Raw genomic sequence first — 25451 nt, forward strand, 5'->3', positions numbered from 1 at the left:
TATAGAGCTAGTGAGCACATTTTATGGACCAAAACTAATATTATCTTTTCAAATAGCATTTTCTGCCCTTTTTAACATGTAGAGAATTTTTAATTAAACTTACCTATTTGTATAGAATTTAGCTTTAATTAAGATATAGGAGGAGGAAGTGGTGGGATGACGAACTGTGCACAAAAGCTCCCACAAACCGGCTATGAGTTGTGCTTGACGGGGAGCACTTTAAGTGAGCAGTCAGTAATTTCAGCGTGTGCCGCAGGAGTCTCTTTCTTCCTCCTCAGACAGTCAGTGACTGAGTGAGCGAGTGCTGACATTTTGAGATTTGGCTGTTCGTGTGGAAAATCTCAAAATGTAAAAATGCCAAATATATTACATTTGGTTTTCTTGTCTTTTTCAATTTTTGTTCTTTAAAATCTTCATAATGTTCAGTGCAATTTCAGGTTTTGTTTTACTTTAGTTTCTGTGTTAGATAAGAGTTTTTCTTGCAGAAGGATATTTTGTAAAAGTACAATGAGAGAAGCTGAGAGGCTCAGAGAGTCCAGAAAAATGGCCAGAGGCTCCTTTTGTATGCTGGTTCAGCGGAGTGTAAGAACCTTCCATTAAATATCAAGCTGATGTAACAAGAGGGACTCTCAGAGGTCAGGTCGGGGCTCATTTATAGAATAAGGTGAAAGAATGTTGCACTTGAGCCATTGATTAGTTTTTGTTGTATTTAGTCTTTCTTTAGCATGCCTGAATGTGTGCTTTTTGAACCACGCTAAACAGTTAATCAAAGATAATCCAGGTGTGGATTGGTGCAAAACCTGTGCTTAATCATCAAGCTCAAAATGCAGATGTAGGTAGGACTATTTGCATTTTGTACTTTTTTCTGCGAATACTGTGTGCTAACACATTAGCAGGGCGGATGATAACAAAGACTTTAATTAGTTTTTTTTTTTTTTTAACGAATTATGTTTCAAGGGCTTTTCTGTTAAAGTTAAATTGCTTCTGGGAAGCTGTTTAAGGGACAGTCTGTCTACACAAGTCTCAGCACAAATGGCTGTTTTTAGATTAAGTAGTGGAAATACAAAAATGTTAGGACTTTAAAAAAAAAAAAAAAAATCAAGATTGACCTTTCACCTCCAAGTCCAGAACACTGGTATGGTCTTTCAGGTGAATGTTGTTGATGAATGAAGACAAGAAGTGAAAAAAGTGGTTACAGTTCTTAAATCTTTAATGTAAACAGCAGTTTTGAGGGGCTTTGAAAAATCCTAAAGAAAAACATCTGAAGGTATTAAATAGGAAGGGGAAAATATATAAATCATACTAGAAATAACAACCATGATTCTGTTTTTAAATTAAAAAAATACATAAACTTTCAATTTTGTGGCCATATAGTCCTGAACACACAAAAAAAGACAACTTCTCTTGACCAAATACTAACATCTTCTTTGTAATACCAACTACTTGGCAGTTTCACAATTTTAAAATCACTAAATTATGACCATCTTACAAATGATAAACCAAAAAAAAGCTCAAATATTGCTTAGGAATGTTGTGTACAGCAGTCATTACAATGAGAGAGACTTGAATGAGGGAGAGACGAGTGTGTGTTTGTATGCGTGTTTCACAATGGGGGTGCTTTTACGGTTGTTTTTGGCTAAGCCACTGTGTAGGTGTGTATAATATGCAATAAGCAGCGGTGGAATAATAACATTAACATTAGAATATTCAAAAGAGGCTTTTTACTGTAGAACTGTGCCTGGATTTTCAGGATCGACTTTTTCTAACAGTCTTCAGTATATGTGTAGCAGGACAGAGCATTTATGAGAGACTATTTTTAAGAAGTATTCATCTTAAAACGTACTTCAACCTTCTGTTCAGCCTCTTGGAAAACATTTAGCTGCCACAAATACTGTAAGTGAGAATGTGACAGGAAATACTGCTGGGAAGTTGACAGCAAAACACAAATCCCCCATCCCTCCCTGCTCCTGAACTACACAACCAGCATCCCTCCCCACACAAAAGCCCTGAGGAAAAATAATAAAATAAACATAAAAAAAGGACAACAAGGAAGCTGAATCAAATAGAATTTCTAAGCCTTTGTCTACAACGATCTTCAAGCAAGATGACAGCTGGCGCCTCGGCCGAGAAGAAGTGAATGTTTAGAAACATCAGACACAGCAGGAGAGTGAGGAAGAAGACACAGGACGACCAACAACAGGCCAAACAAATACTTCCTGGTTTCTCATCTCCATGGCAACCCGATGACTCTGCATCGACTCCCCGAGTCCCTCAGGTGCACCGAGCCTATTAATATGCACCATTTTCTCTCTTATAAAGGTCTAGTGAGAAACAACAGGAAAATAGTTCCTTTTCTAAATCCTTTTTCTTTCAATCACAGTTTCTTTTTTTTTTATTACATGGTTTTATTCAATTTTGTTCCAGTTGATAAGAAAAGGGGATTGGTCCAGTGAGTACAGTAGGTGCTGGGTAGGTCTGGGTTCGGTCTCGTGCGGTCGTTTGTCTAGTTACAGTCATAAACAAAGTCATAGTTGCTAGGTTCTTTGGGAATCGGGGGCGGGGCCTCTGGAATCTGGATGTTCTCTAGATCCAAGAGGCGGAGCTTCATCTCCATGGAGAGCAGGGTGTCCATGTCAGATTTGGTGTAATCGCTGGTCATCTCCTTGCCAAGGAGGGCATTTAGACCGTCTGTCCACACGCAGTACTGCAGAGACATGGACAGAGGGAGATCCAACATTCAAACAAATCAGTACTGGCAGAAAAAAAACTGAAAACATAAACACAAAACTAAATAATTTTACAACCTACAATAAAGCATGATAGGTTTCCAAAGTCAAAGGAAGCTGCTGAAAGTGTGCAGACTCCACCTGCTTTGGAAACAAGCAGCCATAAAAGAAACTAACCACCAAGGGAGAAAAATCTGTGTACACTGTGACTCAGGAGAAACAGAACAGGGACACCTTCTTCTCTCTTGTCCTAATTACAAACTTCTACGTTGAAAAAAAAAAATCCACAGAAGTTTCAGGATACAAGCAACAAGAAAATGAGGTGCATTAGGTGCATGAGGAACTCGTGCAGTTTTAAGCCTTTGTTTTAGATGTGTAATAATGACGCCATAATCAATGAAACACAAGAAAGTCCACTTTCATTTTGCGAAGTTGTCAAGGATTAGTTATTAGCAATAAAAACATGATTTTTGCACCAATGTGATGACGTACCTTCATTTATCAGGTATAAAACTGCTGGGACGCTAAATATTTTTTCCATAAAAATAACAGTTTCTTACTTATTTTCCAGAAAATTTGCTCACATTTGTTATTTCACTGTGCCAATGAAGTTCAATGACTTGAACTGCAAGACCATACACACACATTTAGTCCACTGTGCATGTTGCAAATGAACACGTTAAACATGCTGTGGTGTTCATTTCCAGTACATATCTGACTTCTACAGCTGCACATAGACTTTACTTGTACATTAAAGCAAGAACTTTCCCTTCGTGCCATCACACCTCGTCATTCTGTCTGACACTACCGACAGCCGCAGGGCCGGACAGTGTTGGCTTACCTCATGCTTGTCAGGAGCAATAAAGTTTAAATACTCGTCGGACTCGTAGAGGACAGAGAACGCCAGCTCTAACACCTCCTGGATAGAGGAAAGGGTGAAAAGCAGAGAGGGAGGAGTGAGACAGAACGGGAGATCCATATAGTGACAGAGTGATGGAGGTGGGATGAAGAGGTAAAAGAAAAAAAGGGTGCGAAGGGAAAAAAAGGGAATAACAGGTGAGATTTACACCACAATGCTGGCAAACCAATGCAGTCTCCCTCTCCTCTCATCACCATCTGCTACATCAGCTGCACATCAACTCATCAGGTATCAGTGAGAGAAGTCAAAGAGAGAAACACCTGGGATGCCTTTAGATACTAGACATAAAAAAATGCCTGGAGGTGCTGGGAATATAATGTGATATGATATAATTTCAGGTATAGTCCCTCAAAATCCATTATGCTCCACTGTGGGAAATAAATTGTGTGAGGACAGAATCGGAACACTGAGATCCAGATTTGTATACATGAAAGCAATTCATTAAATGTGTGCTTGCAATCTGCATGAAATTAGTGTCTGATTTACTAAGGCAGCAGGTAATTACACAATCTGGGGACTGCAACTTAGGTACATTTTGTGAGGCAAAGCTTAAAAGATGCAGTTCGGTGATGGGATTTGTCTCAGATCAGAAAAGAGGCTCAGAAAAGAAAAGATGCAATGACGCTGAATAGAAATTTATTACTGAAATAATGGGAGTTTAAAAACACTTAAAATTTTAATTTAAGAAGAACTCATTTGAGCATCTATTACTCAATATATACTCTTTACCACCAAAAAGTTTTCAAGACTAATGTTAATGTTATGTCAGTCAGGAAAAAAGTGGTGGACAGACCAACACTGCCACCCCTGGAGTTGCAAGAGTGGTTAAATACAAAGTAGTGCTTCTAGATGATACTGATACAACTGAAGTCTCCATAGACTCATAAGCTAAGTGCAAGAGAATGCACTTTTGTAAATCAAATAAGTATCATCCCCACAGTGCATTAACAGCTTCATTAGCAGTTCAAGTTTATGACCACAAAGACACAACTCTGCTCTAATAAAAAGGATATACTGTTCATTTATTAATGCTCTTTTTTAAGTGTTGTTTTTTGTTTATGAACCAATTAAGTGCAGTTCCACTTCTTGTGTTCTTCTTTCTGCTATCATTTAGTTTAAATAAAACACTGGTTAATTAAATTCCCCCCCTCCCCCTGAAGCCTTATTTTAATTTACTGTAGCTGCACAAATCCGCACCTGCTCTTTAAATGCAGAGGATTTTTTTACACAAATCGGAGCCACCGCAAATTGAATGAACATTCGTTAATACAGCAGAACACGCAATCATCCACACTTAAAATATATCCACTGGTCGTTTGCGTGATCCTCCTTTTAAAATGAACATAATGCAGAAAGGTTTGCTTCAGTAATGAGATGCAAAGTGCAGCGCAGATGACAGGCGAACGACTCTTCCAGGTTGGTGCACCTGTTTTCTAAATGGCATGCATGTCTTGAGGCACAGAAGGTGCCTGAAACGAGGTAAATATGGCCCTGAATGCACATGGAAGATATGCTGTGCATGGAATAATTACAAAAAAATAAAATAATGTAAGTGGTCAAAGAACTGCTTGGGATGAATACATTTGGAAGGATATGAGAGAGAATGTGAAAACACTGCTTGACACCTCACCCTCCCACCTCCGTCTCAGTGTCCCACAAATGGTCCGCATGCCAGCTCGGCTCTAAAGCCTGCAGAGGTGACTTTGGCTGGCCTTGTAACAGTGAGTAATGAAATGTGCTTGTGTTCTCATTCACAAGGCTGGGACAGGCCTGCTAGACGGCCCACAGACCCCCCTCGGGTCATTCTCCTCGACCTGTGCTTATCGACAAGGTAATAAAAGAGACAAAGCAGGGAGGAGGCGTGCTCCTTTGTCTTCAAGGCTATTTATCCAAGATCCAATATATCAGAGTCCCGTGGGGGGGAGTGGGGAGGGGTGAAGGTTTGCAGAAGCAAAGTGCAGGAGGGGAAGGGCTGATGTGTACACAGACGGAGACAAGATGGCTCTTTCATCCTGGTTAAGGTACAGAGGGCATGTCCATGTGTTACGCTCAAATTTAAACAGCACAAGAAAAGATGTGAGCATGTTTTTCGGTGGCTCTTGTGTGAGTTGTGTCTGTGGCTAAAGGACTATTCTGTAATTTATTTCTACACAACGCTGCTGATGGACACGTCTCTCTGTGCCGAGTACCGACACACAAGTTATTGTGTTATTTCCCAAAGCAAAATTATGTAACTGACATCATGTTATGCAACTCTCACGCACACAGAAACACATTCACCCGCCTGGATACACACCCACCCACCCACACATACGCACGTGTGCACACGCATGCATGTGTGTGCACACACACACACACACACACTCACCTTGTTTTGCTTCAGGGCTCCCTTCTCCTTCATGTGAGGACAATCTTTGCCGGTGATAACAGCTTTGATATCAGCCACAGGCACTGCAGAGAGGACAGAAGTGAGTTCACAACAACAACATCATCCCTGTGACAACTGCATCATCCCAGATGGGAGGCTGGTTTATTCAAACCATTAAAACTTAAAATCCTCCCCAGGTTTGTCACTGTGCAAGGATCAGAAGTAAAACTGATGTTAACACTGACTCTTGGTATCAGTGGTGGTTGCTCATCATTGCCCAAACTGTGTTTTGGGGCTATGTACAATATGTAGGGGCAGACACAGTCGGCTTGAAGGATATGAATATTTTAATAAATATCATGAGATGTACGGCATAGTAAGCGCAATAAAAATACAGATGCTGCATCACAATAGTGGGTAAAAACTAAAGATAATTTCACTTGACACTTACGTTTGTCCTGCAAAGAGTCGTGGGGCACCTCGCCCTGAGGGCTCTCTTCCAGATCTCCATAGTGCAGGACTTTATGGTTCGGAGACAGACGGCAATACCAAAACTTATCTGGAAGAAAAGATTAGGAGAAAGAGAAACAAAGGGGAGGAGGAGACAATTTTAGAGGAGTTATGAAATAACTCGGTGGTATAAGGCATCATATGGGACTGCATGAGTCATCAACAGGAGAGAAAATTAGCATGCCAAAAAATTCTGTGACAAAAAAAAAAGAGGAAAAAAGAAAACAGCCTTGAGGAAAATCCACAGATGGGCTGTGGAGCTGTGCATGAGGGAGGGGTCTTGATGGGCAACAAAACAGACAGTTGGCCTTCATCATTTTAACAATGACTCAACAACAAAATACACACTCAATTCAAGATCAAGAAAAGGCATGCTGGGCTTTTTTTCTAGCAAACGTTTAAACGTTAACTGTGACTTGATGTATTTTCTTTTAAACAGAAAAACAAAATTCAAAACACGTAGAAGATCCTCAGCAGAGAAGCCTGAAAATGCACTCATGAAGAAGAGGTTGGTCACAGGTTGATCTGGATTTATTATTTATAAAAAACAGGTAGACTTCCATGGACATTGGACTTTTACATAGACTGTCTAAAAAAGGAGAAAGTTACCAATAATTTAGTACCTTGACTAATAACACTTTTGTATGATGCTGTGCTCTCAAAGCATGCAAGTGAATACTTACGATGAGGCAGTTTCACTCAGGTCTACGTTTAAATGCAAAAGTCGCCACATTAAGAAGACCTAAGTTCTGATCAAGCTGAGTGTGTCTTGTCCCTAAGCCCTTGTCACAAGTAATCCTCCAGGAGTGGGGGCCTGCATCTACCAGCTGTGTCTATAAAGCGCTGCTCGCTGCCTCCACCGCCAGCCTCTGCGGCCAGCCTGGTGTTCTTTAGGAGGTTCCCTGCCAAGGTGGGCACCGAGCTGAGCTGGCAGTGAGCGGGCACAGACTGGGGAGGTCTGGCTGGCGTGTGCATGGGTGGCACAGTCCAAATCCTAATTGCTGAAAATAGACGGTTGGCGGTGCCAGGCTGGTGCAGAGTGGCACCACTCCACGGGGAGCAGATAAAGATGTGTGTAGCGGATGTGAGGGGAGGGGAACGTTATCAACTGTTCAGCTTAACTGATTGTGCGACCGATTTGTGTGTCTGTATACAAGCACATATGCTCTTCCTTTGCCTGGAAGACACTGTGTCTCTATTTTGGATTTAATTTAATTCTTGTATCATTTTAAACTATACTGTAATTGTCTTAATTTGATTCGAACCCAGAATGACAAGATTCAACAGAATCAGGCCAAACTTCCAGGTTTACTTTTGCTTTATTCACACAAAACATACACACAAAACCAAGTGGTTTTTCCCTACCAGCACCCTGCACTTATAAGACTGTACCATACAGGTTGGACTCTTTCTTTCAAATTTCAAAACACCGTCAACCTGAGCTTTTACACAGAAGCTTGTAATGGGCAGACTGGCACTTTGGAAAGTAGAGAGAAAAGTCATCGGCACTGAAGTCAGCTAAATTAATATTTGATGTAAGTACTTGAGTCCCTGCAGGCTGGAGTTAGACTTTGAAATAGTTGCACAAGAGGGAAGAGTGGGAGAAGGAAAGGGAGAAAGGGAGGGAGGATGTGTTTCATGTGCACAGAAAAAGATGGGTCAAGACACTCTATCTACTAACAGTAGATAAAGAGTTACCATATATAAAAGTATGAAGATTGTGAAAGTTTGTCTGAGGAATATACAAAAGAGAAGTTAAAAAATAGACTCGATTTGATTGATTTAATGTTTCATTTCATGTGAGCACCAAGTGAAAACGAAACCAGGCTCCTTTTATTCATATTCGGTTTGCCTAAGGTCTGCAAGACAAAGTTATCTTCACATTGTCAGTGCATGGGTATACTGTAAGTACCAGCAGGAAGACAATAGCTCAGAGAGGATAGGGAGGCAAGGACAGACATGTATGAGTGGAGGGGAGAGATATCAGAGTGAGGGGAATAGTGATGAAGGGACAGTAATATGAAGGTGGTGCACATTCACACATGCACAAGGAGAAACACACAAAGCAAATGAGGGAAAAAAACGGAGGTGAGGAGTGGCACATAAGGAAGGAGCTGCACGAGTAATTTGGAGAAACAGCATGTCCTTGACTTGAGTGTCCTCAGAGGCAAAGACAGCTACAGCTAGCTTGTAGTTGGCAAACTGCTCCCCTACAGTCAGCGCACTGTTGCAGATTAAAGCCAGTGTAACCCTAAAGGCTACTGTGCTAAATTAAATCCAGTGAGGCTCAAGAACTGCTTTATATACTGCGTGTGGGTCTGCTGTTCCTGAATGGCTAATAGTTTTGTTTCTGTGTTTAGTATGCATGTGGCTGTGTGCATATATGTGCATGTGTCCCCAATTGTTTTGACAAGCTTTCTAGGACCTCGTAAGTAACGACCATGATATGGTAATATGAGCCCATTCACAGCACATCGCTGCGCAAAAAGCCAGACAAGCATAAATCAGCTGTCAACAAGCAGCAAAAACGATCCGATGCTCAGTCTGGGTGATGCTTTCCACCTGAACATCTGTCCTAACATCTTTTCTACTCAAATCCTTTTTATCCCACACTCCACTTTCTTTTCAGCTTTTTTTTTGTTTCTGTAATCCAGCTTTGACGACATCTGGATGACAGCTGCCAGGACAAATCGTGATCAGGCTTTAAAATGCCAGAACACATTGATGTCACAAGGAAAAACCACCAGGTTTTACTCAATTTGATCTGACTTATTGGAAAGTACAGTTCCTGTAGGGCAGCTGATGACAATAATGCAAACCAACCAACAACCTGAGCTTGTCAGTTTTTGTTTTTTTTTTAATTTCATGTATTTGCACATGTAGACAGAGAGAAAAGTGACAGAGAGGGGTGAAGGAAAGTGCAGGAGGGAGGACAGAGACATGAAGGGATCGGAACACAAGCAGATTAAATCCTATTTGACTGAAGTGCAGTATATTACACAGGCTAAATGCTACCACTGCTACTCCACTCTTTCCCCTTTTTACTCCTCTTCTTTCGCTTTCCCTCTCGTGGCAGCGGGTGTGAAACATGATCTTGGGCTGAATGATTTGAATACGCTCCTATCTGAGCTGGTTGCTGGGTTTTCTTTGTATCCCTCTTCCTCTATCCTCTGTGTATAACTAGGAAGGAATCCATCAGTAGTTACACCTCCCCAGAAACTTGACATAGCTTGGCACTGCAGATGAAACAGCCATCCTTAATGAACTTAAAAGTAAAATGTAAAATAGTTTCGGAAAGCCTTTTGACGTCTGCCATGGCACAATTTGTCTGACTTGTGTTGTGTCTCCATGAATGATACACTGCTTCATCATTTTCACCACACCCTCCACACTGTAGAGCCTGGGGTTACCGCAGTATGCTCTTTTGTCATTCTTTCATATCTTTTCTCAAAGCTTTCTCTACAATTTATCTTGACAAGCGCAAAGTATAAATGTGTATTTATGCTTCAGCTGGCTCTTTTTGTCTTTGTATTTCTGTGAATGCTATTTATTTATGTATGCAGGGGCAAGAGGAGGGAAAACAGCGTGATTGTGTGTCTCGAGACACAAAGACCTATGTATTTATGTACAGTGGGGTTCAAAAGTCAAGGAAAGTCTGTACTCAAATAACAAAGACTGTATATATGGCTTTGCCTCAAAGGCTGAGAGAGCCAGAAAACTTGGGTGAGCGATCGCGACAGCAGGACCACAGCAGTCCACAGCTTCAAAGATCTCCTGTGATAAAATATCTCCTGTGGGGTTTTGATACGGCAAAGGGAATAAGGCGATGAGTGGGGGTGCAGAGGGGAGGGATTAAGAAAAAACAGACAGAGGGAGACAGGGAAGGAAACAGAAGAGAAGATTCAACATGGACACAGCAGACGGAGATGTGAATTTCGGCGGATGTGTGGTTAGGATCTGTGGGCGAAGGCGGCGTCATGTCAGCCGCATTTGCTCGTGCTTGCATCTGTGTGTGCCTGTGAGTACTGCGCGTCTCACCTTGCCTCCTGCGACTACTGATTTTCCTGAAGCAGGTTCCCTCACACAACCTGTTGAGCCTCTGCTGTTTGATCAGCTCCATGATCTCTGGCTGGATCTTCTCCCTCAGCTCCCTGCAGATAAACAAACGCATATTATTGGTTTAAGAGAATTATATCAATTCTGTAAACCATATCCGTCCAGTGAAAGCAGCCAACAGCGAGCTACAAGATGCTCTAAGACCTGGAAGTGAATTCTCTTACATTTACCCTGGTTTTCTGGCAGTGTGAAATATTCATCTGACTGATAAAATCCCTTGGATTCTGAGTGTCAGGAATCCAAGAGAATAGGAACCACAGATATACTTCCTCACATGCATGCACATGTACAGTGCGTACACTCAGAAATATGTCAGACAGCGTCCCAAAAGGCAGATCAGTGGAAATCTGTGCTGCTCCAGCTCCTGCTTAGATCTCTGTCATTTATTCATGTATCTACATGTATGTGTGTCTGTGTTGCATATGAATGCCAAGCACACAACACTAGTCAGCATGAATTATGTATATTATCTGCCCGAGCAGTGCTGCTCCCCATCTTTTCTTGCCATTATGCTTGAGTCCTTTCTCTTCCAATTTAGCTTTCATTCTCTTCCTGTTCTAGAAATATGCCAGTTTTGACAGGATTTCAGGTTTTCTAGGCACATAAAAATTGCATTTTTAACAAGAGACATTTTCTTGTATTTCCTCTAGCTGATGTTCATGATCACATTTTTGTCCTTCTTTCTCTTCCCTCTCTCCGTCAGGCTCATCCGCACTTGTCTCCCTTCATCTGTCTCCCTGCTCGCCCTCCCTGTCCATGTGTTTTGCCTCATCAGTGGCTCCAGTCATTACATTGATCTGTGGTTGGACATTCACCCTGACATCTTTAAAGAAACAGCTAGCGGGGGAAGGCGTGGCTCATCGCAGGAAGGACGGATGATGATTGCTCGGCTTTACCGCCTCACGTACTATCCTTCTGGCGGGGCTAGACACAGGTGAGACTGTTTTTGTCTGAGACATTTAAATGGTTTGGCTGCTCTCGGTCCTTGGGAAGCAGCTCCAGTTTCAATTTAAACTCATTCTTTCCGGCAAATGCAGAAGATAGCAGACAACTGAATTAAAGGGCTGAAGTGCTGGACTGGTAAACCTCTATAAAAAAAAAGAAGCACTCTGGTTGGTATCAGCTGTTAAAATGATGAAAGAGATGAGGCACAAAAACCCGTTTCAGACCATGTGGAAATGTACATTACCCTCACAGTAAATCAGTAAAATATTGCCAAGCACAGGTGGAAAAGAGAATCAATAATGAATTAAGTTAAACCACTTTTCATCCTAATTTTCTGGGGGCTGCATTAAAATTAAGTTGTGCATTAACATTTTCTCATAAGTGTATCCTCAGCAGTTCTGAGCTGACCCGCTGCATGAATTTTTTATGTGATGTCGATTTTATTTTTTGGCATAAGCAACTTCTGGTAAATATAAAAAAAAAATCTTCTAACATATATTAAATGATATTAAAACACCTCAAAATTTTGCTAACAGGAGTCAAAATGACATTAAATAATTCTTCAGCTCAGTCGTTCTGCTAGAGAAGCAGCTCTGCTCTCAAGCTACATAATGAGCCTCTTCACCTTCTTTTGATCTCTGGTAGTCATTCCCCACCATAATTGACAGCAGAAAATTGGCAGCAATTGTAGCAGGTCATACAGAGTTCCTTTAAATCTGCAGCCTGACATGCTCTGCTCATTATGTTTACAAGTCATGACTGTACTGTATTGATTAGAGGAAAATTCCACCCTTGGGTAGTCTCACACTGCTGAAGAGAGACTCATCAGTCTGTGATACTTAGGGCTTTCCAACAGTTACTCTGTGATAGTGTTAAAATGTGCTTTTTCATTACAGAATCTTGTTCGATTTCAATTACATTTCACTTACTCCCAGAACACTGTCTGACAACAGCCTGAGACTGGGTGTGAACTTGTTGCATTCAGCAATACTCTTTTTTTAGTTAATGAAGTTATTGAAATTGATAGTGATATACATAATAAAAAGTGTTCTCAAACCAATTCTGAATTTGAATAACTAATAAACCGTGAATTAAACACTACAATACCTATAGTTGTTTTTTTTTTTTTTTTTGAGGAACAATTGTCCACAACTTCCTTCACTTCTGTTCTGCTTTCTCCACTCGGAACAACTGGCCGCAAAACTTTGGCCTCTACCCTTCCAGTATCGATTTAATAAGCCCTTGGCTCAGCATTGATTACTGTTCGAAGGGACATGCTCCCTCTGTGAAACAATTTTTCAATAGTGCTTGCTACTCTATTAAATACAAGCAGGACAAAACAATGTTCTCCATTGCAGAGCCTGCATCCATGATCAGTCAGTGAATGATCTATTACAGACTTGCTCTCCATGCTTAATGAGTTGGAGGGTCGTTAATGGAGTATTCACTGGGAATGCCATTTGCGGACAATTTGAATTTAATGCAGATTTTCAATCACGAGAAGAAAGGACAGGTGCAACCTGCTTTAGGCCAGTAGCTGGCACTTGGGTTGACAAATGGAAAGGAGAAAAAAGAAGCAATTACAAGCATATTAATGACCATGGTTCATTTTTTAGCTGCATATTATATCCTAACTTAAGTCTTAGACTTGATTAGGTGGATGAGGAGAAAAAAAAATTGAAATTAACAGCTGGAATATCACTGACCAGAACCGTACCAGTTTACTGGCCACTGATTGGCTGACTTACAGAATGGGGCGGGACTGGAAATCTTCCTGATTCATTCTCTCGGACTGGCGTATCTTCAGGATCTCTGTGTAGCTCAGATTCTGCAGGCGACTCTTGAACTGGTCCAGGGAATTAGGCTTGAGACTCAGTGCTCGCATGATCTGCTCCCTCACCACCTGCATTACCTGCAGAGAAGAACAGAGAAGGGGGAGGAGGGAAGGATGAGTGAGATTATCATGGATGCATATGACATGCAGGATGTAGAGAGTGTACAGTCGTCTTGTTACAGTCATGAAGTTAAAACCCCCTCCCTATTTTTTGGTGGGGGGTTAGGGAAGCGTATAAACTTCTCTTCCGTTCCCAACTGGATTAATGATGTGAATTTTTTTTTTTTTTCAGAACCAGAGCCTGTAATCCAGTCTGGTGCACTGAGCCTTAAGAGCAAAGCAGAATAATAACAGTGGCTACTCCACTGTTAGCCCTAGTATCATGCATCAGTGAAATGCATGACAGAACTTTCCCATAATACCCCAGCAAGCTAATACCATTAGTCTGGCTGTGGCTGCAGAAGCACGACATGAGTGGTGTTCCAAGTCATCAATCCCCACTCGAGGGGTCTTTGTGATCAACGGAGGTGACAATACAATAAGAAAGCGTTCCACAACAACACATAAAACATATCATGCATATACAGATCAATTAGCCTCGAGCATATGCATTACTATCAGGAGATAATTAAAGTCTACACACACTCTCCTCAGTTGGACGCACAGGCAAATGCTTAGTCACAGATACACACACATTTAAGACTGATGCACTGAAAATCAATTAGGATCATTAAAATTTAACAATATTAACACTGAGAAGTGAGCAGCAGTAGACACTATAAAGCCCCTCAACTAGAAAACAGTCGTCAGGTGATGAAAATTGACAAAGGAATTCATATATATTTGTGCCTGACAAAATAATCTAATGTGAAAAGTCTTAATCTATGTAAAAATATAAGAAAGACCTGTGTAATATGTAACTCAAAAAACTCAAACCTTACATCTTTTCTGTCAATTTAAGAATCAATTAGAATAGAACAGCTACTATACTTGAGCAGAAATAGCTATTAAACAACTGAAAGGTTAATAAATTGTTATTTTCTGTGGGCCCGACATATCTGCACTGACACATCTTTGAGCCCTGAACACTGGACAAGACCAAAAACCAGGGACCACACAAACAAAGGGTCTGAACACAACATTACTTAAACTCATTAAGATGTGAAGAGGAATTAAAGCCCAGTTTGAGCTACTTTATGACAGAACTACACTGATTTTTAACACAGTTAATAAAGTACTGAATCTTTCTAAAGTATTAAATCTCCTCATCCTTCGGCACGTACAATCAAGCCTCCGGAAAATGAGTCCTAAGCTGAAATCTTCAATGACAGCTGCTTCTATTTAGCTTTGCACTCTGACAAGTGATTTGCATTTAGCATAATTAGGATTTGAACACTAATATCGCTCAAAGATAGATTCTTTATTTGCGAAGGCATTCGGCTTACACACAGGGGACTTGACTGAGAGCAAACTTAATTTGCTGAAATCGTTCAAACACACTGAAACAGCACCTGAGACTGTGGCTTCTCCTCAAAACTGAGAGCAGCTTACAGAGCTTGGGCTGAAGTGGGTCTGTAAATCCTGCTGACACTATATGTGATATTTGGCTATAAAAATAAACTTGACTTGGCTCCTGAACATTTCTTTGGCCAAGCTGAGCAGTGCTGTTCCAGTTACTGCAGAGAGCGCAATGGCAGACGTGACAAGCAGCCCTGATTATGGATCAGCCTTGTTAGCAGCTGCCTCTGGGCCTGCAGATGCTGATTCACTGGATCAGATCATACTGAGGTGACAGTTTTTTTTGATTTTGCTCTATTGTGTTTTCTCTTTTCTCTGCTTGCCTTGTTGATCAAATGCTTGAGGACACACAAGTATTTCCAGCCTCTGCAAACACACTTCCTCACAATATGTCGACTCTATTATATTGAGAGACAATGAGAGTTGAGGATGATTTTTTTTTGTGTATGTATGTATGTACTTACACATGGCCAGAAAGGTTTAGAGATTTTCCTTGTAATTGGCCTGTTCTCCTGTACTGTGCCTCAACCTTAAAACCCATGCCAAAACCCAGTGAGCCCAGATCCCAAACACAGTCTTATGTAATATTGTTCTTGCTGTTTGTACTTACTGCAAGGCGATTACTCATCAACTTGCTAACCTATGGACTCTCACTAGTCAGCCAGGGGTGAGAGCATTAAAAATATAACACTTTGCTTGCTGAAAATTCAAGATTCAAGATTTCAAGATTTAATTATCAGCATGCAACGCAAGATTGTATAACGAAATGACAGAAATGAAACTTCACCAGCATAAAACTCAACCCAGCACCAAAACCCAGAAAAAAAATCAAAGATAACACAGGCGATCGAGGATAATCCTCTAAAATACAACACAGCGCTGTATTTGCTGTGTTTAAATGCATTAAGAACTGGTCTGGACTCAGAGTGCCCTTTTGGGATGTTAGTGCTGTACAGTGACAGTGCCAGAAAAAGAAGTCATTAAAGTCATTTTATAAATGATTAGACAGTTTAATCCAGGGATTAGCTTTTGGAATGCAAATATGTTCAGAAGCGGTAATCACAGTGTATATTTTAACAAACGCGCAACAAACTGACCTTGAAAAACAATCACATGCACAAAAAAGGTGATAACTGCAGAAAAGAAGCCCGCCAGGTCATATGGACATTTATTTAGCATTAATTTACATGCATTTAAGGACCAGTTCAGGAGTTTAGCAATGCTACAGCAGAGCTCTGAAATTAGTTTTAATGAGCCTGGATTTGGACTTTGTAAAGCCCACACAGTGCACGAGGTCTTCTCTAGTGTGATCCAAATCTAACTGGCATTAAGGCTGATGCAGAACATCAGTGACTCAGCACAAGTACCTTCTTCAAATCCCCTTTGACAGAAACAAGACAAAAGCTCAGCTGTGTTCTGGGCTGGGATAAAGTTTCTGCCTGCAGAATATTAACCTCATTATATCATTTTTAAAGCACTGATACCATCACAGAGTACAAAGGTAAATTTTAAACCATGTTCCAGGCCATGTTTTAGTGGCGTGACAGAAGAGCAAAAATTCAAACGCCTGACTAAGTGTGCAACCACTAGAGGGAGCAGGTCAACACCTTCCCTCTCTACTGGTCAAGACTTGCTCCAGGTGAGTGTGCACGGAGACACTGAGCTGAGATGCAGGTCTGCTGAGGCCAATAATGAGACGGAGGATTTTGCTTTTTTTGTTCCCTTTCCATCCTTCTACGGGTTCATCCATCCATAAAGACAGCTGTCCGTTCCTTCCTTGACTGAAAAGGCTTGGAATATTCTAATGTTAACTCTCACTGCTGAATGTCATCTCCATGCAAGGCTGTTCTGTATTCTGCCTTCGTCTGTGCCTCCCTGTAATCTGTACGTCATATTTTCAAGGGGAGAAACAGGTGTCCAGCTAACAGCAGATTTACAACCCCCCAGCACTGGCTTTTCAGTCGCAGCGTCTCCTCCTCCTCCTTCTCTCACCCTTCGAGCTGAAAAATGTCCCGACAAATGGAAGAAGCCACAGCTTGCAATCACACTACGAGCAATTCATCACTCCTGTCCACTACTTTTAATCACAGCTTCACGGAGTTGCCTATCATAAATTTTCACATACATACACACTCTTATGATCCTGATAATTAAGCCTTAAATTAATTAATTTTCCCATTAAGATTACAAATGGTCTGTCAGTGCGTCTAGAAGGAACATTTGTCCCTAAAGAAACTGTTTAAAAATAAAGGAAATTATATGACAGTAAAAACAAAGACTGAGCTTTGATGACCTCAGTTTTAGTTATAATTTGGAGTGCGGCGAAGATGGCAGATCGTAAACAAAAACAAATTCTCTCATTGTTCTCTGACATCATAAAAGCTTTTGAGGCCAGATCTCAGTGTCACCTGCAGCTTGCCTTCCAAGCTAATCCTGATCTCCGGAGACCGACCATGCAGCCCCAGTGTTTCAGCAGAGCCGTCCCTGGGGAATGTTCATTAATATGCCTTGTTTGCAGTCATGTCTCTGGCAGGAAAACAATTCTGTTAGCCCATGTGGCTGCACTCATGCTAATTAACACTGCGAATATTCATCACATTTAAAACGAACACATGGTCCTTTCACAACAGGGCGGGGGAAGGGGGTGTGGGGGCCATTATGAATATTTTATTTCATCTTCATCCTTCTTTCTCATGCGCTCATTGCTCAGAGAGCACCTTGGTAGAGGTGAGATGACGTCAGCGCTGAAATAAACTTTGCAGGCTGAGCTCACTCTCTCAGGATAAATTTAGGTTCAGTTTTGCGCTGGCGTCATCTTAGCTACACTCTGGATGAATTGTTCATCTTCTGCTCTTCTTTCTGTTTAGTCAGAGCTGTTGATCCAAGATTTATCTGTCCCATCTTGTCCACCTTTATTTTCGTCTTTCTCTACATTCCCTCTCACGCTCCCTAATCTCTCCCAGACAACAGGCCATCATTCTTTCTTGTAGGTCCTTTGCAGGGAAGTTGGGACAGCAGAGCAAGTGTCAGCAAAAGTAATTAAATGCTGTCCCATGAGCCATCTAGTACACGTAATGAAGAGATGGCCGCACTGACTCATCTGCCACGCTCCTTCATCCTCACTCTATTCCTCCCTTCCTTTCAGTTTCTGCTCAAACAGGACAGTCGGGTAGTTCCTCTCTCCTGGAGTCGCTCCACCATCCATCATCGACAAGGCGTCAGCCGCAACAAATTACCGTCCCCTTCTTGGCGACCAATCGACTGTTGCCGCTGCTCCATTTACCTAAGAGGATGCTAATGACATCATTTACCAGCTGTCAGTCAAATGCTCACCCGCCACTCAAACCCGCTTGGAGAAATCTGAAGACTGTGCTGGAGAGGCTCTTTGGTGGGCAAATAATAAGGCAGTAATCACAGAATAATGACTTTGCTGATACTCCCTGAAAGCAATCAAAAAGTCAATCTCACGTGGTGATAATGGGACCGTCGCTGAAGTGTGTCTCTGCATTTAAGGCTTTGAGGTAGACAAAACATGCATGCTTGCACACATACAAAAGGAAACATTCACACACATGAAAGAGCTCACAAAAGTACACATACACACACACACACACACACACACACACACACACACACACACACACACACACACACACACACACACACACGCATGTTCACTTCTGTCAGAGGCTTTTTTTTTTAATGCCGAGAAGAAAAAGAGAATACAGGGAATCCATTTCCCTCTTATTGAAATGGTAATTACATTTTCCCTCCCTACCACTATGTCCCATGTTCAATTAATAATTATCTCCTTCAAAGTTGACCATGATGTTATTAAAAATAAAATAATGCCACAGAGATGGACATGAAAGGATGCCTGTCTCTCATCCCGCTCTACAGAGTGAGAGGAGGCTGGTACGGGTTGTGTTAAATTTAGACGCTGATAAAAATGCACTGAATAAAAATGCAAAGATGTATTTTTGAAGCTGGCAGGACAGATAGAATTGACAAATTTGTGGCTGGAGATTTATGGCTCTAATACCAAACTTAAGACTGTGCTTCTGTTGTCACTGTTAAATCAAATTATTATTTATTCTAATACATTAGACAAATATAATTTCAACCATGGGTACAGCTAACGAAGTATAGTGTACACTACATCAAATTAAGCATTAACAAGTTAAAGATGACTCGTCTGTGCACACAGTATGAAGACACACAGACATTGTTTCCTTCCGGTTTGTTTTTATGAAACAGAAGTGACACTAATCTATGCCAACAATGCCAACTGTGCCCGTTTTTGCTATCCATCACCCCCGTGGTCTGCGCGAGAGGACGTTTAGGGAGGCACAACAAAACACAGATCTCCGTCTGACAGGTGGTAGACAGCACACACACCACGGCTTCCCTTTGGTCACAACACAGTGTAGATCTTCAAATACTTCCCACTGGTTTGGACTACAAAAAGCTTGAGCTGAAACAACACTCCGTGCTGTTTTGTGTGTCAGCTGTCGTGGGTGTCATAGACGTGGCGGTTACAGAGACAACATCTGTGAGCAACTCAGATGAGATGGTATTAAGGTGACGACACGGGGCAACCTTTATTGTTGTTTGGATAGGGAAACTGCCGTTGCCAGAGGTGGGGATTGTTAAATGTGACAAAATCAATGTGGATCACATAATGGTCACTGTGAACAGTAGCGAAATAGTGTTGACAACAGCCACCCTTCAGCATCAGTGAAACGATTAGTTTATTAGTTAGATTATCGATCTAAGTCTAGCAACAGAAAATTCATCAGCAAACAAAGACTCAAACTAAATAAAGCAATCTGAAAACATCACCTTCGACTCTGGGAAAACATATACTTGGCATTTTAGATTAGTTTCTGGGACTTCACGATCAAAATGATTAATCGATTGATCAAGACAATAATCAGCAGATTACTAGATAATGTTAGCTAATTGTTGGCAACAGCTTTGACAATAATAATTACATTTTAACAATGTTACGCTAAATCTCTGTAATTCTATCTCTAACGCTGTGGTTGATGGCCATATTAATGGTATGTAATGCTCTGTACAAAGAGGGTGAATGAATGCTGTACAACAGCCAGATTCCCAGATTACATTTAGTATATTCTTGTTAGACTCTCCTGACAACCCTGTCATGTGAACCCTCTATGTGAAGTCTGCTGAGAGCAACTAAGTGGAAAGGCACCACTTTCATCCATTAAAATTTCAATTATGTATCCACTCTTCACGGCTCCAATGTAAGGACTCACTGTATCTGGATATTTCAATAAAATAGAATAGAGCAGTACGGGGTAAATGTAACTTAAAAGTGCAGTGAAAAGCAGCTCTCTTCTCTCTTAGCCAATGCCTCTGGGACCTGTTTGACAGCATTACTGCACCACAGGGAACAGCACATTCTGCACTGTCGGCAAGGTAGATACAGAAACTCTCAATGTACATACTGATAGTGCAAATATACTAATTTATTCCTTCTTGTACTTGCTTTATACAGTGTGAAAAGGCACCAACACACAAAAAAACAAAATTACTTGAGAGTATTCCTTGTAAATTCCCAATATTCCTATGTATGCGCACACAAAACACATCTGGAGACCCCCTTCTATCAGCCCTGTGCTTCCTTGTGCATGAGTGATGCAGGTCAGCGCCGGCTGTTGCTGCTAGCTGCTGTTGTTGCCATATTTAGAGAGCCAGTACTGCACGCCCAGACAAAATGTCAGAAGAGCTCTTTTTCAACAACCAGCTTCATGTGAGGTGCAGCACAGCCCTTATGGATGACTGGAGAGCAATGCCGCCTGGGAAATCGCCACTTACGCTAAGTCTATCAAGAAATGCGGATGAAAGCCAAGTGCTGACCTTGGCTTGTACGCAGCATTGCATTAATGAGTGTTTTATTATGACACAGTTGTTGCAGGAAATATGAACATGCTGCATTAATTGTCCCAGAGGGAGGAGCAAATTGGTTGTGATTAAACATCTACTCAAGGACATCAACACAGGTATTATTTCATTATATGAGATAACTCTCATCAGGGACAAGCACTATCCTAGAGTCTACAGATAATGCATCATAGCCGGGTAGACATACTATCTGAAAAATCAGTTTTTAATGCGCCTTTGGATCTAACTGAAGTCGTCTGATGAAATGAAGTCATCTAAGGTCTCCATAAAAAATGCAAAGATCATCCATTTAGGCCAGTTACAGTGCTTTTACACCAAATATGCAAGTTTGACATTATACAGAGTGAGGCCATTTTTACCTATGGAGAGAGCTGCTGCAGTTTCCACCAAGCTTTGCAGCAAATACATTGATTTCCACAAAGCGCAGTGGGATTCAGGGTTTGACAGGAAGGGTGGCTGGCTTGTTGTGAAGAAGACACATCTTGAAGGCATTTTGTGCATCTCTGAATTCCCAGAGTCATGCAACCCTACTCTCTGATCCCACCGGGACCTGAGTAAAGAATCTCGAGCATGGCAGATGAAAATACCTACGAGCCAAATATCTCTGAATCTCAGATTTAAAAATGAATATTCTGATTATTTAGTTTGGTGTACTCATCCTACATAGTTCGCAGTTTTGCAAAATGATGTGCTCTTGATTCTGCGCACTACCTCACACAAACTATAACGTGAGTGTGGCTTTGACCCAGCCTAGCTCGTCCTCTTGTTGTTGGTAGTGGAAGCTGGGCCATCGATAAAAACACGGGTACCAAAGACAGAGATCTTCTGAGTAACAGACATCTGTGCTCGTCTTGCTCCCTTACATGCATCATCACCCCCACACAGACAGATGAAGTGCTTCAATTTAAACCCAGATTCAAAGATACATCAAAAACAGATTATCATATGATACTAATGATAAGGCTTACAGCAGCCATATCCCAGCATGTATCCACAAGTCACACCCACACACAAGAGCCTTTGTGGAAACTGTTCATTGTCTGCAAGGACTCTAAAGTACATACTGTGGACTGTGCACACAAAGGATTACATACACTCACGCGAGTGCAGGCGTCTACATATCAATGCATACTCACTCATCAAAAAACAGACACAGATAAATGAAAAGATAGAAAAACAACTAAATCAAAAGACAAGAAAACTAGAGTTTACTTGTCTTTTCCCCTGCTGATTTCCAGAGTGCTGCTGTGGAGATGAGACAACAGGATCATTATCTTGACACACGACAAACCAAAATGTTAGCTCTGCATCTCTGCTCATGCAACTCTGATGGTTTGATGCTAATGGCTGATGATCTCTCTGGTCTGATTAGTGAGCTGAGCTTTGGTGTTCTCACTGTGAGTGGGCCAACGCAGCCTGAGATCAGAGATCCCCCCTTCAGGCACACACGCACGCATGCACACACACACACACACACACACACACACACAAAAGGGGTCCCTCTAAAGACAAAAAGCTTGGCATTCACTCTCTGGTATTGGTACACACTTATATACAAACCATGAAGAAAAAAACACATACAAACAAAAATAAACTCAGAAAACCTTATTTCACCCCTACAAGGACTCAAACACAAACACACCAATTTGTTGCGGTGCATGTACAAACACACATTCACACACTGTCCGAGTGCACATACACACGTGCAAAAACAATAAAGCAAACCTTGTTAAGGGAGTGGGAGGTGAAGCAGCCAGGCAGAAAGATATAAATAGCCTGTCTGAATTCAACAATAGAGGTGGTTGGGGGGGTCGAGAGACAAGAATGAGGAGGTGGAAAAGAGAGAGAGAGAGCAAGAGGGAGAGAAAGAGAAAGACAAAAAGAAAGAGGTATTCATAAATTAAGGGAAGAAAAGAGGTATGGAAAGAGCTAAGCAGTTGGAGAGGTAAATAAAAACAGTATGAAATAAGAAAACAGCAGGTCTCTATGCAGGAGAGGAGAGGAGTGGGGGAGGGGTCGGTTCACTGAGTCCTGATACGAGTCATAGATGTACCGTTTCATGCAAAGCACGACAGCAGCAGTCATGGTTGCTGGCATATGGCGGCGTGTGCAGCGCTTTCACCAACTGTCCCAAGCTGCTTCCTGGAATCCAAACATGGCATCCACCCAAAACCTTTGGCACCTGCACTCGCATTATTATTGTCATATCACTTCTGACTGGACACACCAGCACCCATTTCATTAATCATGTATGCGCGCATGTTAACCTCCTGGCGAAGTAGAGGGACTGTCCTGTTGCTAAAGAGCAGCACTAGAAATCATTTGCATTGATTTGCATTAAGCGTCCTTAATTGATTTGCGGTGAGCGGCCTTAAAGGAAACTGAAATAGAGACTGAATACCACATTTAAATAGTCTTAAATAGTACCTAAATAATAACTGGTGTTCAAAAGTTGTTGAGAGGGTCGCTCTGACACACTTGCTGGGCCTTTTGAGGATTGCCATGTGAATAATCCCACATGGGACAGGTCAGTCTTCAACATGGCTGAACAAAGCAGATTATCTACTCTCCTCTGGATCACCCCCGGGCCAGAACAGAAATGTCAAACACCAATACTTTACATCTGTGCTTGGTTCATTTAGCTGAAGTGCTCATCCAGAGTGACTCTCCAAGTCCGAAGTCCAAGGTTTCTTTCTCAAAGGCGCTATTTACAGGACACTGATACACAAAAACCACAATGCTTTCTTTTTTTGCGACTGAGCTTACCCCGCCATTTAGGGAACAGGGCAATTTTTTTTTTTTTTACTGTCAATTAAAGGAATAGTATGAGAGTTTGGGAACTAGGCTTGTTCGCTTTCTTGTCAAGAGCTAGATGAAAAGACTGATTTCACTCTCATATCCGTCTGTTCAGTATGAAGCTGGATCCAGGAGACGGTTATCTTAGACATTTAATAGCACTCTCAGATATGAGGCTGCTATTAAACATCTCATCTAATTCTCTGCAAAAAGGTGAATTTTCCAAAATGTCCACCTTTTCTTTTAATCTGTCATTTATTCATTTCTTTCAGATGACTGATTTGTTTATAAACTGTCAAAAAATTGTGAAAAACAGCTATCACAATCTCCAAAGCCCAAGTTAATGTGTTGAAACTCCAATGTATTCAAATTATGATGATATAAAACTGAGAAAAGCAATAAATCTGTACATTTGAGAAGTTGGAACAAGCAAATGTGGCATTTCTTTCTTTTTTTTGTCTTGATGAATGACTAATGATTCATCACTTTTCAGATTTACTGAAAAATAATTTTCTGTCAGCCGACTGATTGGTTATTATTTATTAATTTCAGATTAACCTACTAAACAATTCAGCACAATTTAGTAGTGGGGGTACAACATCAGGGCATCCACACCTCCCACTGTAACTGGATACTTGACTTTCAGACCAACAGACCCCAGGCTGTTAGGTTAGATAACCACTCGTCCTCAACCCTCACCCTGAACACTTGCGTCCCCCAGGCTGAGCCCTCTCCTCTACTCCATCTTCACCTCTGCACACCTCTACATGGTCCTAATACCATTATCAAGTTTGTAGAAAAAGAAACAGTTGTGGTTGCAGAGACAATAATGTGCTTACAGGGAGGAGGTCCAGCACCTGGTGGCATAGTGCATCAATAGCAGCCAGACCAATAACACCAAAGCAGACTCAAACACCAAAGAGATCATTGTGAACCAAGGGCAGCACACCCCCCCCCATCCATATCAATGATACAGAGGTTGAGAGTGTCTCCAGCTTTAATGTCTGAGGACCTCTCATGGACTCTCAACACTTCAACCTGGTTAAGACGGCCTAACAGTGTCTCTTCTTCTTGACTCAATAAGGTCCATCTGTCTCCTCAGATTCTGGTGAACTTCCATCACTACATCATCGAGAGCATGCTTACCAACTGTATCTCAGTATGGTTTGGCATCTGCTCTGTCTCGAATCAAAAACCACAGCAGAGAGTGGTGAAAACTGCTCAAAGCATCACCTGTTCTCCACTACCCATCACTGAGGTGGCCTCGTCAGGGAAACCTCTCAACCCGGTCAAAGACCTTTCACCCTCCTTCCCTCTAGAAGGCTACAGAACTCTCTGCTCCAGGACCAGCAGTTGCACATATCTGCCCTATAACATCTTAATATTTATACTTTGGTTACTATTGTAGGCTCCATATCTGACCTGTAGTGTATACATTTATTCATATGTGGCTGCTCATTCTTTATAGGGCTACTACTAGCATTACTTGTTCTTACACCTGCACTATATATTTACACTTACACTTGCAACTGCCTACTGTAGCTGCAGCACATGCTGTATATAGGTTGGTGAATTCACTTCATTTTCTTCACTGTTACTACGGTTTTTATTGAATTTATGTTCATATATACCCTTCACTGTTATTATTTATATATCTCTATATAAGCACATTACACAGCACTTTATCGCTTTTTTGCACTTCTGGTTAGATGCCAAACTGAATTTCGTTGTCTCAGTTTCTTGTACTCTGTGCAATGAGGATAAAATTGAATCTGATATAATCTAATC

At 41.4% G+C, this 25451-nt stretch overlaps 1 protein-coding gene across 3 annotated transcripts in view; it reads right to left on the bottom strand.

Moving 5' to 3' along the window:
• Positions 1-1192: 1192 nt before the first annotated feature.
• elmo1 (engulfment and cell motility 1 (ced-12 homolog, C. elegans)) overlaps positions 1193-25451 on the bottom strand; it is a 100745-nt gene continuing 76486 nt past the window's right edge. For all 3 annotated transcript variants that reach the window (XM_041052846.1, XM_041052848.1, XM_041052845.1), the window contains 6 exons: positions 13333-13496; positions 10562-10674; positions 6465-6572; positions 6014-6096; positions 3568-3645; positions 1193-2704 (listed from right to left, as the gene is read on the bottom strand). In XM_041052846.1, coding sequence (XP_040908780.1) covers positions 2504-2704; positions 3568-3645; positions 6014-6096; positions 6465-6572; positions 10562-10674; positions 13333-13496 — 747 coding nt within the window. In that variant the 3' untranslated portion in view covers positions 1193-2503. The remainder of the gene's footprint in view (positions 2705-3567; positions 3646-6013; positions 6097-6464; positions 6573-10561; positions 10675-13332; positions 13497-25451) is intronic.

The sequence above is a fragment of the Toxotes jaculatrix genome, chromosome 13, assembly GCF_017976425.1.
Source record: "Toxotes jaculatrix isolate fToxJac2 chromosome 13, fToxJac2.pri, whole genome shotgun sequence".
NCBI classification, from domain to species: Eukaryota; Metazoa; Chordata; class Actinopteri; family Toxotidae; genus Toxotes; species Toxotes jaculatrix.